The 18052-nt window shown below is 39.8% G+C and overlaps 1 protein-coding gene across 1 annotated transcript; it reads right to left on the reverse strand.

Annotated features, from left to right (window-relative positions):
* Positions 1–67: 67 nt before the first annotated feature.
* myot (myotilin) lies at positions 68–15737 on the reverse strand. Its single transcript, XM_026279808.1, has 16 exons — positions 15462–15737; positions 14001–14042; positions 13643–13790; positions 12888–12944; positions 12664–12805; positions 12312–12335; positions 12112–12231; positions 11720–11876; positions 7381–8070; positions 6177–6423; positions 5639–5676; positions 5268–5403; positions 4728–4935; positions 1928–2093; positions 1437–1570; positions 68–566 (listed from the first exon to the last, which is right to left on the reverse strand). The coding sequence occupies exons 2-16, from the start codon at positions 14006–14008 to the stop codon at positions 445–447; spliced, it is 2397 nt and encodes a 798-aa protein (XP_026135593.1). The 5' UTR covers positions 14009–14042; positions 15462–15737; the 3' UTR covers positions 68–444.
* Between the last annotated feature and the right edge of the window lie 2315 nt (positions 15738–18052).

The following is an 18052-nucleotide window of genomic DNA, read 5'->3' on the forward strand; positions in this document are numbered from 1 at the left end:
TAGTAAGCGTCTTTCATTTGAGAGTATGTCAAGGCAGGAGAAAAAAAACATCTCAGTGATAAACGTATCGTATTTTCAGAAAGATCTTTACTCAAATGTTCATCTCACATCATATATAACACAATGATATCTGTGTTGAGGACCGTAATCAATGCATTTGACCAAATCCTTTGTACTAGTAACAAAAATTCCAACAAATATCATCTTCAGTACATGTATAGATCATCGTGTAGTTGTGAGTGTATCAGTGACTGCACTGCACACATATACTGAGAGACGTACAGCAATCAAAGCATAAGTCTAACAAACATCATTAGATACATAGTTTTCCCTTGTATTGGGTGTCATAAATGTGCAGCTTTATGAAACTGGTGCTCTGTGTCCAGCCGAACAGCAGATGAGAGCTAGTGAGGGATGCAGTCGCTCCTCGTGATCTGTGTTAGTCTACAGCTCCTCGCTCTCGTAGAGCGGCGCGGTGTGACGAGGAGCAGGCTCGGTGCTCAGTGTGGAGAAGATGGGCAGAGGCTTCAGTGTCCTGACAGCTGGAGCAGACTTATTCAGACGAGCTGCAGGGAAACACAATCTCATTTACAGCTGAGAGACCGACTGACTTGAAATATTCACCAGATGTTGGTAATAACCAAAGTTAACCATGCATACAAATAAAACAGGTTCAGAAATGAAGTTCTGTGTAATAAAGTAGAATGACACCGTGTTCAATAGTGACAAAAATGTCCTGTATGACATGCATATCAAGATATTTTAAACTCATTTGAGCATTAATATACATGCAGTTTTATGAAATCATAATTGATAAATTCATTTGGAAAACGGCTATGTAAAAAAAGTCATCAAAATGATATAATATTTCCTGTTAACCACATTTAAAGTTCAGACCTTAAAACTTAAACGTCATAAATCTTGAATGCTTTTGTGAAAAAAAAAAAAGTTACTATAAAAATGCACAAAATATCATTTAAAAATATATATTTATTTTCCAAAAAAAAAAAAAAAATTATTTCTCTTTCTCTGTAAATCTGCACAGAAATCGAAGTTGTGTTCCAAATTTGAGGTTGATACTGCAAAATAATAATAATAATAAAAAGAAGAAGAAGTGCTTTCAGTCAGCGTTTGTTTGTGCGTCATAACAAACATTTCCACTAGATGAAATTCACGTCCCAATCATTTTCTACAGCGGTCATTGTAGACTGTGAACTACGGACTGAGAAAGAATGGTCCTATTTCTTTTAAGACAATTTTTTTGTGTGTGTCTGTTAAACTTAAAAAAAAAAAAAAAGACCAAACAACACCAGAGGGTTAACTTTATGAACACAAAAATATAAAGTTTTACATTGTCAGTCTATCTATCGTAGGTTTTCAGCAAGTCTAAGCAAACGAACTCTCAACCGCGTGTGAGATGAAGTGTGTGCACTCACTGGCCACGTCTAGCCTGGCGTTGCATGTGGACATCCCTGCTTCATTGATGGCAGACACCGTGTACCAGCCTGCATCAGACTTTATCACTGGATCAATCACCAGACACTGCTTTCCTGAAGCGTCCTGAGAGAGACTGACACACACACACACACATCACACATCTACAGACACTACAGTAATACCGCTTTCAGATGAGAGGATGCACTGTAAATCGACTGTCTGAGACGATGATGCATCTGTTCTCAGATAGCTCAAGAGAGAATGGCATTAGGACCATCAACATTACTGAAGCTAGAATGAATGAGAATGTGTTTTCTGAAGCTCAGTTCTTCAGAAAACGTGTGAAGATCTTTGAAATAAGCATTTTAGAATTATTTTTCCTTGTGTCATTAAATATGGATAAAAGCATCTGTTAAATGACTGAATGTAAATGTGATGTATATAGTCTGTGAACACTATAGAACATGTGATCCTCAGCGTCAGGTCAGACCTCATCCTCATGGGGTCGATGCGCAGCATGTCCTTGTCCTTCTTCCAGTAGATCTGTGGGGCTGGAGACGCCGCCACCTTACACTCGAGCCGCACACCGTCCCCCTCCAGGACCCGTGAGTTCCTCATCTTCACCACAAACGAGGGAGGACAGAGCTGCTCCTGAGCTGAGGACACACAGAGCATCTACAGTCAGCTCACAGTCACTGTGTGTGTGTGTGTGTGTGTGTGTGTGTGTGTGTGTGTGTGTGTGTGTGTGGAGGACTTCTAATGACTTCACTGCAGAAGCTTGTCACAAACCTGAAACACTCGCACACTCAGCACAGAGCGCATCTTATGAGTCATTTAAAGATATAGAAAAGTGCATCTATTGTGGTCTATAAAACAATTCACAAAATACCATTCTCTTAAAAAGGCATGGAGATCATTCCCACAAACAGTATATCTGAATGTCCTCATCGTGTCTCTTGATTCCTAACTAAAATAAGTTTCTTAATGATCTCATCACGCAGGAGGGATGGAATGAAGGCCACAGATAGTCCTTGTTACATGTACTTACTATTATAATGACTATAAACTTTCATAATTACATGAAAGTAACCCTAAGCCAAACCCTACACTGAGAAAAAAAAATAAAATCTGTAAAATTTATGGTAAAAAAAGAGCAGCTGTAAAAATATGGTAGCAGCATTGAAGTTTTACCGTTTTAATTAAATACAGTAATTTCATTAACTGATATAATGTTATTATTCCAACCTATTGAAGTCCTTTGTAATACACAGCACCAAATGCAGGAGGTGATGAGAAAAGCATGATGAACCAAAGCCAATCAGCTTTTAAATATTAACATATATAAAGGTGCACAGCACTAAAGATCACAGTTACACTCATCAAACTCAAATACTGCAATAAACATTCATTTAGCAACATTAGATGTAACATACAACCATAAACTACACAACTGATGAGAAAAAAAAAAAACTAAGAAAGATAGTTATAAAAAAAATAAAAAATAAAAACCCATCAAATTTGAAATGTAATGCAGGGAATTCTGGAAATGTGAATTAACGGTTATTCACTGTAAATTGCACATCCTTTTCCACTTCCAAAAACTGTATACTACTGTAATATTACATGTCCAATACAGTTTTTACACCGTAGTAGGGCAACTTACTGTTAACCATTTAACAGGTTTTTACTGTAGTACTTTTTACAGTATTTTACTGTTAAATTGATGGCCATTTTTTATCCTAACCCTAACCATATAGTAAGTACGTGTAGTTAATTAATATTACTCAGTACTTGTAGACTACAAGCACACCCTAAAATAAAGTGTAACCTCTTTTCTCAGTAACAGATTACAGTAACATTTATAATGTAATTCTGTTACATGTAAGTAGTAACTATGAACTCTGATATGTAGAGAGAATTACAGAAGCGCACATCTTTCCATCTAAACATTTAAATGTGGTTTCTCTCACAGTCAACTCAAAGCCAGCCTGTTCAGAGATGACTTTAATATAACTGGAGAGCATCATACACCCCTCGTTCCTCTGATACTGTTGGTGATGGCAGCTTCAGACATGTGTTAGCTTGTGTTAGTGTTCATGTGGAAATAAAACATGATTAAAACATTCCATCATATCTACCGTATTTTTCGGACTAAAATCGCACCTGAGTATAAGTCGCATCAGTCCAAAAATACGTCATGATGAGGAAAAAAAAAACATATATAAATCGCACTGGACTATAAGTTGCATTTATTTAGAACCAAGAGGAAACATTACTGTCTACAGCCATGAGAGGGCACTCTATGTTTTCAGTGTTGACTACAGGAGCACTGAGCAGTATCTCTGGCAGCATAGAGCGCCCTCTCGTGGCTGGAGACACCTGACTATAAGTTGCAGGACCAGCCAAACTATGAAGAAAGTGCGACTTATAGTCCGGAAAATACAGTATTATAATGAATGACAGTTTGCCATGCATGCTTCATTTCCTTTTCACATCTGTCATGTTGTAACCTTATGCTAAACTGTTTTAAATTATTTTCACATTAATCTACACTTCACTCGATGCTAGTGACAAACAAAAAACTAGTGATTAGTGATTGACTTTATTAAAATGAAAGGGCATAACTATATTGCTTAAGTATTCAAACCTTTATCGATGATGCTTAAAATATAAGCAAGCAGCTTTTAACCAAACCCGTTTTCTCAGGATCATCTTGGAGAAGTTTAGAGTTGGATTGGACTTGGACAGGCACACACCTGTCCATGTACTGTAGATGAACAGGTGATCGAAGTCTTTGCAATTTAACCCTGAGCAACACTATTTTCAAATTGTTCAATAATTCGTAGATGCAGTTTTTCACTGGTGAACTTTCTAACATTCTTTGTGTTAATGACATGTTGTTAGTTCTAATAATGCTCCTCCAGTTGTTTCCTTTTTTACTTTTCCAGCCTTTTGTTGCCCAGTCTAAACGTCATTGAGATGTGTTGCAGCCATCAGATTCAAAATGAGCTATTTTCTTTTTTATGTAAACAGTTGATTTGTTTTCTGTGTTCTATTGTGAATAAAATATTTCTTCATGAGATTTGCAGATCATTGGACTCTGACTCAGTGTCCTTTTTCTGGAAAACCTTTTTAGAAATAGGCTTGTAGATTGATGTGATTTTATAGAGTTTTAGCATATGGTTGCAACAGGACGAAATATGTGGGAAAAATAAAAGAGCATGAAAAAAAAATGCAACTAAAAGGAAAGTTTATTCTTAACGTTATCCAGGTGACAGACGACTTCTCACCGATCACATCCAGACGCAGGGAGAAGTGGCTCTCTCCGGCTCGGTTCTTGGCTACGCATTCATAAACCCCTGCGTGATGGATAGTCACGATCTCTATGATGAAGGAGTGCACGCTTGACTCACACACCAGCATCTTATGATAATCATCAGGCCGGATCAGTTTACCATCCAGATACCAGGACACATCTGGAGTCGGCAAACCTATAACCTGCAGGAAAGAAGGAAGGAAAGAAAGAGGGAAGGAAGGAAGGAAGGAGAAAAGCAAAACTTAAAAAAGCTCAAATGTAGGTTTGTAAAGATATTACTACAACTGTTTCTGTAAAAAAAAAAAAGTTAGTAAACTCTAGACTCATATTAACCACTGCTGTCTGTGCTATAATGTTATTTTCTGCATCGGTTATAAATTCAGTTGTTGTTTTTGTTTTTTGAGGACTGTTTTTTTTTATACAGCCCAGGACAGCTTTATTAATATTTAATCTTAAGAAGGCCAGAAGCATGGAGTAATATGTAAAACAAATGCATGCAGTGTTTTATTACTACCTTAAAGTCAATCCTGCAGAACCGTCCCTCTTCAACAGAAAGATCTTGTGGCACTTGTATAAAACGAGGAGCAAAACACTTCTCCTGGATGTGGGAGGCCTCTGTACCGTCTCCTCCGGGACGATTCTTTCTGGACCTGTGCAAGAAAAGATGGCAGTGAACTGAACGGGACAGAAATCATCAAAACAAACTCAATACTCAACACAGGCAGGGCTCAGAGCATCAGACGGTCACCCACAACAAGCACAAAGTGTGTGTCTTACACTGTCACTCAGTGATTGATGCATTCACTAATGTCAGTCAGTGATCATTCATCAACTCCACATGCAAGCTCTTCAGAGACAAACTCCAAACTGCAAAGAGACATTTACCATATTCCTCCAGGCTGGACACCTTCTGGAGAGCCTGGCTGTTAGAACAGTGCATAACATGTGCTTGAATAACATTACAGAACATGATGGATAGACAGACAGACTCAAGGGACTGAGGCACATGTGGTGGCTTTATAATAATAGCATCATGATGAACAGGATAGCTGCAGAGCTCATGCTATTTTAGGCTCATGGACAGACTGTTATCTGTTTGGTCTAGCCTTGAACGGTCCTGGCAACTAGACGGATGGCAACCAACGGCAAAATAAAGTATAGCTGCACTGCATGAACTGACACTCTTGTCTCTTGATTGATGTTTTAGCATTACTTATGGTGCTACTAATATAATATCATGTAACAGGGATTCGCTGTAGGAAACTTTAGCTTGTTTGCACACATGGCAGATCACGAGCACATGGCTATAAAACCTTGATCACTGCATAGTGTTTCCTCTTGACAATCTCTAACATTCGTGACTCAAGCTTTAAAAGGTATTCTGCAGTTGCATTAGACATCCAGTAACTTTAAATGACAATACCTGTGCAGGCTGTGAACTGAAGGAGTTTTCCAGATCAAATACTGAGGCGGCATTATCTGCTCCCAGCAATCTTCTGGCCATCCGCTCCTCGTAAGACATCTTCTGCATGGTCCTCTGCTGAGGAGCTTTGTTACGCAGCTTCTTCTCCAGGTCTTGTATGAGAGCGTCTTTAGAGCCCTGAATCTCTTCATCTGTGGAGCGGGACAATGGTCGGGAAACAGTCTTCTTCAAGATCGGCCTCGGCAAACTGTCAGAACAGTCCATGGAAAGATTTGACTTTTTAAGCATATTTCTTTTAAAGTTGTAGTTCACTCAAAAAATGTGCTCGCCCTCGGGTCATCCAAGATTAAGATGAGTTTGTTTCTTCATCAGGTTTGTAGAAATGTGTCATTGCATCAGTGTCTCATCAATGGATGCTCTGCAGTGAATGGGTGCCGTCAGAATGAGAGTCTGATAAAAACATCACAATAATCCACAGCACTCCAGTCCATCAGTGAACATCTGGAGAAGACAAAACCTGAAACACATCCAGCATTAAGATGATTTTAACTCAAACACATAGAGTCTATAATCCAGAATAACACTTCCTCCAGTGAAAAAGTGTTCTGGTCTGAATCAGGAGAGAAATCTGCACAAATCAAGCAGCGTTTAAACAGATCTAAACTAATCTGTGAGAGACAACAGCACTTTTTCTCTGGAGGAAGTGTTATTATAGATTATAGACTCTATGTGTTTGAGTTAAAATCATCTTAATGCTGGATGTGTTTCATCTTTAGTCTTCTCCAGATGTTCACTGATGGACTGGAGTGCTGTGGATTATTGTGAGGTTTTTATCAGACTCTCCTTCTGATGGCACCCATTCACTGCAGAGCATCCATCGATGAGACACTGATGCAGTGCTACATTTCTACAAACCTGATGAAGAAACAAACTCTCACATGATCTGAGGGTGAGCACAATTTCAGCAAATGTTTATTTTTTTGGTGAGCTGTTCCCTTTTAAGCTCTGAAGACATTGGCGTTTTAGTCATTTAAAAAATCTTTATATTAACTTTATGAAATAAAAACTTACGTAAAAATCTCATTGCTTTTTAGAATAAACAACTAAGAGAGTAAAAAGGTCTAATGTTTGGAGGTTTGTTTCCTGTAGGAGGATGTAAGCATGCATTAGTGTTTGAGATGTATGTCATCCATGACACACTCACGTGTTGGGTGTGAAGCTCATGTGAGACACCGGTGGAGGCTGTGGAGGTGGAGCGCTTGTTTTTGGGGTATCTGGAGATATCCGGGGTGTTGCAGCAGCAGGAGCGTGATCCAGAGAGCGACTCGGAGGAGACAGAGGATGCTCCTGGGCTCTCGGTGTTGGGCTGACTGGAGATGGAGACCGAGGTGTGGACATGCTCTGGGTCTGGGAGCTCGGCAGGGAGGGCAGGACAGACGAGAGGAAAGCTGCTGATGAGAGTTTCTCATTGTTTGGAGAGCTCCGTGGTTTGGGAATCAAAGTCATGCTTGAACTCATGGAGGTCCGAGCGGGTCCAGGCTGAGGAGGAGTCAGTAACGGAGCAGGTGTTGAAGCCGGGGGACTGAGGTTGTTGGGTTTGCTGATCTCACGGTCAGGTGCGTGGACACTGGGCCGGGACTGGATGAAATGACGAGGGCGCTCGTAGTTAAAGGCACTGGGGGGGTAGAGCGATGGAGAGAAGCTGGGCAGGTCAGCCATGTTCATGGCACTGCCTCTGGGCTCCGCTGGGTTACTCAGCTTGCTGGTGGGAAGGAATGGATGCGGGACACTGTTTTTAACCCCCTTCTCTGGAGGATCAGGTTTGCTCATGGAGGAGAGCTCTGCAGCTTCAGTCGCCTGTTTGCTCTCCGCGTCCACAGGAGACTCCTGCACCCTGTTGGAGAAATACACTTAACTTGGATGAGGTAGTCCAAAGAAGGAGTTCACACTGAGGATCTGCAGTCAAGTGAATTCATTTAAACAAAAGGAATGTAGATATTAGGCCAATACTGGTCCTGCAGAGTTTATCTCCAACCATACCTTCCTGGAAGATCTTGATTACAAGCTTCAGAAATAAAGGTTTCACAGCGAAGCCAGTTTTAGTTCCCCAAAGAACCTTTCAGTGAACAGGTCTTAAAATAACCACTTTGTGTTAGTATGAAGAACATTTTAATAATCTAAAGAACCCTTTTCCACTTTTGTGGAAAGAGAAAGATTCCATTTATGGTAAAGGTTCTTTGTGAAAATGTTGAAATTTGCATGACAAACGTTACGGACCAGATTCACTAAAATATCATGAGACCAGAATGGCCAGTGGGAGTGGAAAGGTTTGCATCTGGTTTACTGACGAAAAGCAAACTAAAGAGCACAGACACAGCCAGACTTCCACAATGACCAACACAATCTTCCAAAAACTTCATTTGCAGAGCTCAAACTGGGTTACACTTTCTTTTTGGTATTAATTAATAGTGCAAATACCAGTAAACTGACAAACGTATATCTTAGTAAATCACATCGCATGATGCATTTAAATATCCTCCTCACATAAATCTTGCTTCTGAGAGGGAAAGTGTAACAAATGCATACACAACAAGGTCAGTTGCAAAAATAACTGTCCATGTGTTTTCATCACTAATTGCATGTTCACAGCATAGCTTTAATAAATCCTGACAGAATTAGTAAGTTTCTGCATTGACTGATTTTGACAGGTCCTGAGCCCCAAACACATAGCTCCGCCCCAGACTCACGCCATTGGTCGACTCTGTTGTGTCATGCTGGTTATGCTGCTCAAACAAACAGTAATGTTATAGTAAAGCTGCTCTCAACTACTCAGTCCCTCAAGGAGGAGAAACAAGGCTCAAAGACACAGTGGTTAGAACACTAATGCATACATTTATATAATACATGTTTTTGCCTGTCTACAAACGCCTCTCGTGTAAATGACCAATGATCACATGTGCATAGCACCACACACACAAGCAACCTAAGAGCCGAGGACACATTTAACATTTGGAAACACATTCAACGAGTAAATGATCTTTTTTACCCTTCAATGAACATGGCAGGGGCTCATAACTGCATACTGCTGATGTTTCTGTGAGAGTCATGTGGCTAAAATAAGTGTCCTGAGGCCTGAGTGACAGACGCGGCAGGTGCAGGTCATTTACAGCCGCTGGCACGCACTCACTCTGTTTAGAGGTCATCGTGAATAAAGGCCCAGCTCACTAAATGCCATTCACTTCAGTAACAGTTCAGTAACGTAAAACAATGTGAAAATCTGTGACGGTAAAAACACTGCTCAACATAAAAGCAAGTGCATATTGATACTGATATTATTTTAGAATTAAACAGGTGATAAATATATAATAGTATGTGAGCAAAGTGTTTATAAATAAAACAAAAATGGGACAAAAAACATTGGTTCGTGCAATTCAGATCAGCAGCTATGGTCATAAAAAAACTGTTTGATTGGGATAACTGTTATAATGTTAGTACCATAACCTGGTGTGCAAAAACGGATAAAAAATTATCATATTTGAAATGTCACTTTTTCTTCATTGAACGCAGCACTTGATCTGTATGAACACATCTGATCCTGATCTGCAGCATTATTTAATAATACTTTTATATAGAAGAGCAACTTGTGCTTCAGTGGAAGAAAAAACCTCTGCCTGTCTGTACAAAGGAGTTTGTAGTCAAAAGTTCGATTTTTGGAAGGTTTACATCCAAAAATAACATAACATTTTTCAGCCTTGTAAAGGATATTAAAAAGTCAATCTTTTATCACAACACCAGGACCAGATCATTAACACACCATGTTAAATAGATTCAAAACCAGCAGCTTTCTATACCAACACAGCAGTGAGTGAAGGGTGAAAAAAGCTTCAGTGATGAACAGCGAGTCATACTGTATGACCTACAGGGGTCAAATTTACAGAATCCAGATTTATATAAACCAAAGAACATGTTTTAATTTACATACCGAACACAAAATGTGAAAGGACTGATCATGCATTAAATTAAATTCCTAGAGGTGCTAGAGCAGAGGTATTGATTTTTGGGTCACTCTGATTGCAATAAAGTGTAATAGATTATAATCCAGATTACAAATCATGTGCTTACCTGCTCTTTAAAATGAGTTTGCTAGCCAGAAAGATCAGCTGTACGTAAAGTTGGTTTGAAAGGTTGAAGGTGTAGAGCGATTCTCTGGCATCTGTTCTCTCAATGAGATACTGTCGGGCTGTTTATCTATAGAAAGCTATGTGAGTCATGAGGAGCAGACTCACGCCCCTACCATTCTTGAGGAACCACCCATTCAACCCACAGACAATGTATGCCCACCGAATAATGAGAACATCTGAGCAAACGTGAATATATCTGGTAATTTGATTTATTCTTGTCATCAAGACCAGCTGTTAATCAGCTACATGATAGTTTTGCTTGTTGTAAGTCATATGTAGGAATAGGGGGCACTTGCACAGAATTTATAAGGATCAGCATGTCACAGTAATAGATATTCCTGCTTGCAACCTACTTGAAGCTACTGATTTTTGACTACAAAAAGAAAAGAGGAATCACACAAAGATTATTCAATAGACTGAAATAGCTCTTTTAAACTTGAGCTCAAATCAGTAATTGGTACTACAACTCCAGGTCAATGTAATATAAATTTGACTAAATATGCATGTTTACTATTGTCATTTTACAGCTGCTTTACAGCAGAATTCAATTCTTTTTGCATCGTTCATTCACTGTTTTCTTGTTTATCGCTGTAAAGTTGTTTTGAAATTATCTGTAATGTATAAAGAGCTATACAGTAGAAATAAAGTTGACATTTTTTTCATCTTCTACAGCATCCAGTAGTTCCCAATATTTGTCTGCCAACATATTAGTCTTGTTTACCTGGTTGTAATCATTATCCTCTGTTCCTATTCGGTTTACCGACCTTGGGTCTTTTGAAGCAATCTGTAATCCTGAAACTTTAAAGACATTGCTGGATCCTTTTCATCCATCCATAAATCTTTTATATTACTTATTGGCTCTGTATTTCTTTGGTTTGTGTCAGAAATACAGACAGAACAGAATTGATAGAATAGGAAACAGCTCTTATTTGTCTACAGCCATTATCTGTGGGGTACCTCAAGGCTCTGTATTGGGACCTTATTTATTTTCCTTACATCTTGTTATCAGTTGTTTGTTCTTAGTGTCTTAGTGCCATTATATAACACAATGTATCTTTGTGCAAGCCCAATGTTTAATTTAACTTGATTTACGTTTGACAAGTAGTTCAGCAGTGATTGATTTGACTCACATTATTCTGCTTCTATGAAATGATAACGAAACAATCACTTACACTGCAGTTATTCATAATTCACTGACATGCAATCAAATGGCTTTCTCCACACATTTAGCTTCTGCCCTCTGCGTCTGCCTTATTTGTTTCTGTATCAGAAGTGCAGCTGTTCTCTCAGGCATAGTTATCTAAATGTTGACTTGCACATCTTAACATTTTGGCAACACCTGAAACTCTGAAAATGTCCTACCGTGCTACCGGTGTGGCGGTCTCTTCCTCCGAGCTGTCAGGCCATTCTGGAGGAGGAATTAGTGTGTCATCCTGGTCATTAGACCGGTCATCCGGCTCCAGTCCAGCTGAGCTTAGAGACGAAGGCTCATCCTCCTCTCCAAACACATCCTCAAGGTCTTCAAAGAACAAAATCAGGTGATTATAATATTCTATCGTTTTTTTTCTTTCCCTAACCCTAGTATTTATTTGCAAAATACTAGAAAAAATAAAAAAATAAAATAAAGATTAGTTCATTGGTAGGAATCTGCTGCCTTTATTTCTGTATGACAAATATTATTGGAGGTTGAAAGTATTTTTAATATTTATGTCAAATTAATAACTTAAATGCTTAGAATTAAACTAGAAAGTTACCTGTATATACGTCGAGCATTGCACTGCATGTTACTGTCCCAAACTGATTTGTTGCGGTGCATTTAAATATTCCAGAATCTTCTGGATACGCCTCTGTGATCACGAGGGTGCACAATTCCTCTATAATCAAAGAAGAAGTGTTAAAAGTCTAGTAAGTTCATCCCTTCATGCACCATCTTTTGAGATAAATGTTTACTCACCAGGAACAGAAGCTGAACTTGCCTCTGAAAATTACAGTAAGAAACGGTTTTAGTTAATTTGCTTGTAATGAAACTTGTAAGGTGGATGATTATTGTTTTTAAATGAATAGCTAAAATTTCATTTGTTAAAAATTTGAACCTAAATGCTGGTGATTTTTGCATATTTTGTCTCCATGTATAAAAAAAGAATGCATAAATGTCACTGATACCAACACATCAGTTTTTGCATTGTTTTTGATTTCTGGATGCCAAGTCATCTAAAGCCAAACTCTTGTATGTCTTCAGATGACTTGGAATACAGTTGAAGTCGTAGTCCATTCACATTTTAATTTTGTGGTGAGCTCTCACTCACTCTTTCGGAGAATCCTGAAGTCTGCCGAGTCGATGATCTGCTCGTTCTCTCTGAACCAGGAGATGTGAAGCGGAGGTGTTCCCCTGATCCTGCACTCCAGGACCACCAGCTGCCCCTTCACTGTGCTCACGTCATGAAGACCCTGTGGAGACACAACACCACCGATCACAGCCTGCCACTGGGCCGCTCGCCTGAAGATATACAGCGTGGGTTTGTTGCTTTACCTTGACGAAGGTTGGAGACACTCCAGTATTCCCTGAACCCTGGTTTGTGTTCTGAACCTGAACAAACACAGATCAGTGACATGGAAGTAACACACATAGCACACACGGCTCACATCTCACTGCGCTTGGTTTAGTACAAATGTGTGAGATTGCTTTATATTGCTTTATTTAAATACCTACACGTCACGCAAGTTTAATGCTTGAATGTGGTAAACAAAACATCATAAGAAATCATACTTGCACAGTCAGATAAAGACACATCAGAAAAAAAGGTACAAAAGCTAGCACTGGGACAGTACTCTGCTACTTTTCAAGTGTCTGTACTTGATCAGTTTCTGTAGAAAACTTTACTTCACAACATCCCAAAGCACGATATTTACAGCACTGCTTTCATATTAAATTTGACATATTACTTTTTTACTTTTACTCAAGCAAAAGTAATTCAAAGATTTACTTGAGTATAAGAAAGTATACAATCTTTTTAATGTTCTCAGGTTTAAAAAGAAAACAAACAACCTTTACTTATGAAATGTAGTGCAGTATAAAGTATGACATTACGCTTTGAAGTGTAGGGAAGTAAAGCTGATAGCCACTGACTACTACGAATAGTTGAGTAACATGAATGAAAAGAAATGAAACGTGGAGTGTGTTCATGAGGATGCATGTAACTTTGTGAACGATGGTTTGTGTTTTGAAGGCACAATTCTCTGTTGCATGCCTTGCCTACTTTAGAGGTTTGTATCTTTTGTTCTCACCATCTGAGGGCTGATGCAGACGGGCTGGACTGAACTGGAGTGCCTCTGCTGTACTGAAGTCGAGGATGAGGATGATGAAGAGGATGAGGACGTGTCTCGGGAGCACGATGATATCGTTAGAGACATGGTTGAGGTTTTTTTCTGAATCCTGAAAGAGTGAGAACACAGCTGCATTATACAAATCAATTTCATTGCATTTATAATAAATGCCATTGCTATTAAGGTTCACATATATGTGTCATTTCACACAAAAAAGAAGAACGTCTGGTCTGTAACTGAAACTGTGCTGGTGGCTGTTTTTCAAGATCTGCTGAAGCTTTCAAATGTTGATAATAATGAAGCACGGAGTGTCTCTTACTGTGCCATGGTTGCTGGATCTCAGAGGAGTGTTGGTGAGGCACTAGAAAACATTCAAGAACACATCAAATACTGAGTTAAGGACAACTGAAGGGTATGAGTGGTTCATTAGCTTCATTTCTTTAAATAACTGATGCCCTGTCTGTGAAAACAAGACTAAAGTCTCAAACTCTAATGATGGGATAATAAGCATCAAAGATTGCTTTCAAATATTAATTTCATATTGATTTAAAATTTGACAAGACCTTACTCGGTCAGTATTTAAGAAATTGAGGTTATGTTTTCACAGAGTGTTCTTTACCTTATGAAGAATGATTTCATGTAGAAAACAGAGAAATGACTTTAGCTGGCTTCTCACTGCCAGGGTCACACATTTGTTTTACGTACAATTTAGTCTTAATGCACTTCAAACTGTTTGTGGCAGTGATGAAATCTATCCTATCTGTTCTTGAAGTCTCACACACCTTTAATAGCATTATAATAATATCTGAGAGCAAGAGTTACAATAAAGAGACGAGCACCACTGAATCTTAAGTTCCTGTTTTCTGCTTTCTCCAGCTCTCCTGCTTTAATTCTTCTTGAGCAAGATTTGTAAACAGATTGACTTTACCAACAGCGATGCATTGAGTCTCACCCCTCCTGTGAAACCTGAGCAGCGCCCTGGGCTAATTTGGTTGTGCCTTCAGTGTGGTGCTTTTAGAAACACATGGTGCAGGATAAATCTTTCACCCTGCACTGGACTGCAAAGTGCCATCTCCAATAATAAAATATTAAGAGCCGTTTTATTAATCAGAAATAGTCCTCATCACTGTATCAGTTATAATCATATTGATACAGTCATATTGATCACAAATCACCTTGTGCTTTCACTGTAGAGTCATTCTACAGTGAGGTATACCTTAAAAATAAAGCTTCAAGTCAAAAAAAGAAAAAAAGAAAACACATTTACAGACTGATGTCATAGGGGGGGAAAAGTCATTAATCCCACCGTTAAGAAAATCAGCTGTAATGGTGTGGTAAACAATCCAAAAGCAAATATGTGATGAATCATCAAGAACTCTACAGAATTCTATACAGTAGTACCTCTATATCTCCATACACACCAGCTTAAACTGTGTGTGATCAACGCCAAAGTTTGCACTCAAATACACCACATCTTTTTAGTACTGGATCACAATACAGTTTTCTAAATATTGCATTTTCTAAAAAAACATGAAAATCAATTCTAGGATTTAGGTTTTAGAAGAGTGGAATGGAAGTGTAGCACCTATGATCAGATGTTTCACTATTAGCATTAAAGCCAGATATATTTTTGGAACAGTCATGTAATGTCTAAACATGAGCAGGAATACAAGGTCCTCCTGCAGCAAGTCATCATATATATATACACATCTATAATTACAGCAGAACAGCCTATAGGCTGAACACAGACAATACCCTCCGTCAGATCAGCTAGTCTCACCTCTCAGTCCCAGCAGAGCAGCTGATTCACAGTCTGCAGTAATACCAGTGTGTGCTCCTAGCTCCCCTGGGCTGAAGAAGACCCTCTTGTTGCACTCTTCCCTCTCAGAGAGAGTGCACTGCTCGTCTGGTTTGCCCCCTCTGTGACTGGATGTCTTCTGCCCGGTAAGAGAGGCTTTGGGCACTCATGGGCTATTGGTGAAGATCCTCTATCTTGACTGCAGGTCGTCTGGGTAGGTATAAGGTGCGTCTCACATTACAGTCTGTGCATCATACACAGCTGACTCCACAGTACACGAGTGAACCAAACACTCGGGTGTCAAATATAGACCACACTCATGCACTCGGCCTCAGGGATGGAAATAGCTTGTGCAAGAAACTCATCTATTAATCTTTGTCCAGGGAGATTGGTAAGCTTAGTAAGTTACCACTATTACCAATTATGAAAGAAAAAAATATAATGCATTGGAACTTAATCGATCACCATTTTGGCGTTTAACCTAAAAGTCACTCATCCATGCATGTGCACATCAGTGGTGGACTAGTTACTAAAAAAATTGTACTCATTAGTTACTCCATTCAAAAGTAATATTATTACTTTACTTATTAAATTCTGGCAAAAGTAATTTGTTACACGTTTCATGTCTCACACAAGTTGCATATCTTCCCTATAAAACTTTTCCAAAATATTAGTAATAATATATTTCTGCCTCATCATTTCAACAAAATCCACTTTGGATCTGCAACGGCGGAAGAAGGAGAGGAAGCAAGTGCAAGTCAATAGTATTTAATGAAGCAGTCAAACAAACAAGTAACATGAAACAGGATGATAGTTAGGTGAGGCGAAGTCTGATAGCGATCCGGGGAGTGACAATGTCTGATGGTGAGCGTGACACAGGAACTGAGATGAGCGAGCCGTGGAGGTGAAGGGTGATATACGTGGAAGGTTAGGAGTGGATGAGGTTCCGAAGACAAAGACGATCCAACTACGAGAAGAACACAGAGAACAGGAAAGAGAGACCAGGCATAAACACAAGGACTGCAAACAACACTCTGACAAACACAAGACAAAAGACAGGGCACTACGTAGGTTAATGAGTAGCAGCTGGTGTAGATTAACAATTAACGGAGACGCCCACATGAAACAATCAGTGCTGATGCAAGACACACACAAACTCCACCCACATAGTGCAAAGCCCGAGGCCACGGTTTTCCAACCGTGACAGTACCCTCCCCTCTAGCAACACCTCCTGGAGTTCCCAGACGACCCTACCTGTCGATTGTAATCATCAATCAGGGAGTGATCCAGCATGTCCCTAGCAGGTACCAAACTCCTCTCCACCAAGTACAGGAATCCTCGTCCCCTCCATCTCGAGTCCAGAATACAATTGACCGAATAGGTGGGTTCCCAATCTATGAGTCGCGGCGGTGGGGGATCCGGGGTGGGCAGGTTAATTTTTTAATAAAACACAGGTTTAATTTTGGACACATGGAAGGCGGGATGAATCCTCCTGTATGCCGGAGGTAGTTTGAGGCGGACTGTCACCGGACTAATTATCTTGGTGACAGGGAATGGGCCAATAAATTTGGGAGCTAACTTATTATAAACGGAATGGAGCGGAATGTTGTTGGTAGAAAGCCACACTTTTTGACCCATGATGTAAACGGGAGGCTTCGACCGGTGGCGATCACAAAAGCGTGAGCGGAGGGGACGGCGATTCCAGAATAGGAAAAACAAGTGGCTGGTAACGTATGCTACACTGAAACGGAAGGATCAAAAAGATGTGACAAAGAATCGGGTTTGACGTTTTTGGAACCCAGGCGGTACGATAGGAAAAATAGACCGAAAAAAAGTGCCCACCGAGCCTGCCTGGAGTTGAGTCTTTTGGCAGTTCTAATATACTCTAAATTCTTGTGATCGGTCCAAACAATGAAAGGTACCCCCGGCCCCTCCAACCAATGACGCCACTACTCTAAAGCTAATTTGACAGCTAACAATTCTCTGTTACCAATGTCATAATTACGTTCTGCATTAGATAAAAGATGAGAAAAAACATGCATGGATGCATCTTATCGTCCGAGGAAGCACGTTAGGAAACAACTGCACCTTCCCCCACCTCTGATGCGTCGACCTCCACCACGAACTGACGTGTGGGATCAGGGGCTACTAAGATGGGAGCCGAAACTTAGTGGCTCTTGAGGTTGGTAAATGCAGTTTTGGCTGTATTAGACCACCTGAACGCAGTACTGGGGGAGGTCAAGGCAGTCAGAGGTGAGACTAGTTGGCTGAAATTGCGAATAAAATGCCAATAAAAAATTGCCGAACCCCAGACACCACTCTAGGTCCTTTCGGGAATCTGGCCTTGGCCAATCTATCACAGCCTTAACTTTGTCAGGATCCATACGTTTCCCTCAGATGAGACGATGTACCCTAGGAAGGGAAGACTGTGCATGAAATACGCATTTCTCTGCCTTGACAAAAAGCCCATTCTCTAGTAATCTCTGGAGCACTTGTTTGACGTGTTGCACATGTTCCTGGAGAGACGAGGAAAAAATCAGTATGTCATCCAGGTAAACATAGGGGTGTTAAAA

The sequence above is a fragment of the Carassius auratus genome, chromosome 14, assembly GCF_003368295.1.
Source record: "Carassius auratus strain Wakin chromosome 14, ASM336829v1, whole genome shotgun sequence".
NCBI lineage: Eukaryota > Metazoa > Chordata > Actinopteri > Cypriniformes > Cyprinidae > Carassius > Carassius auratus.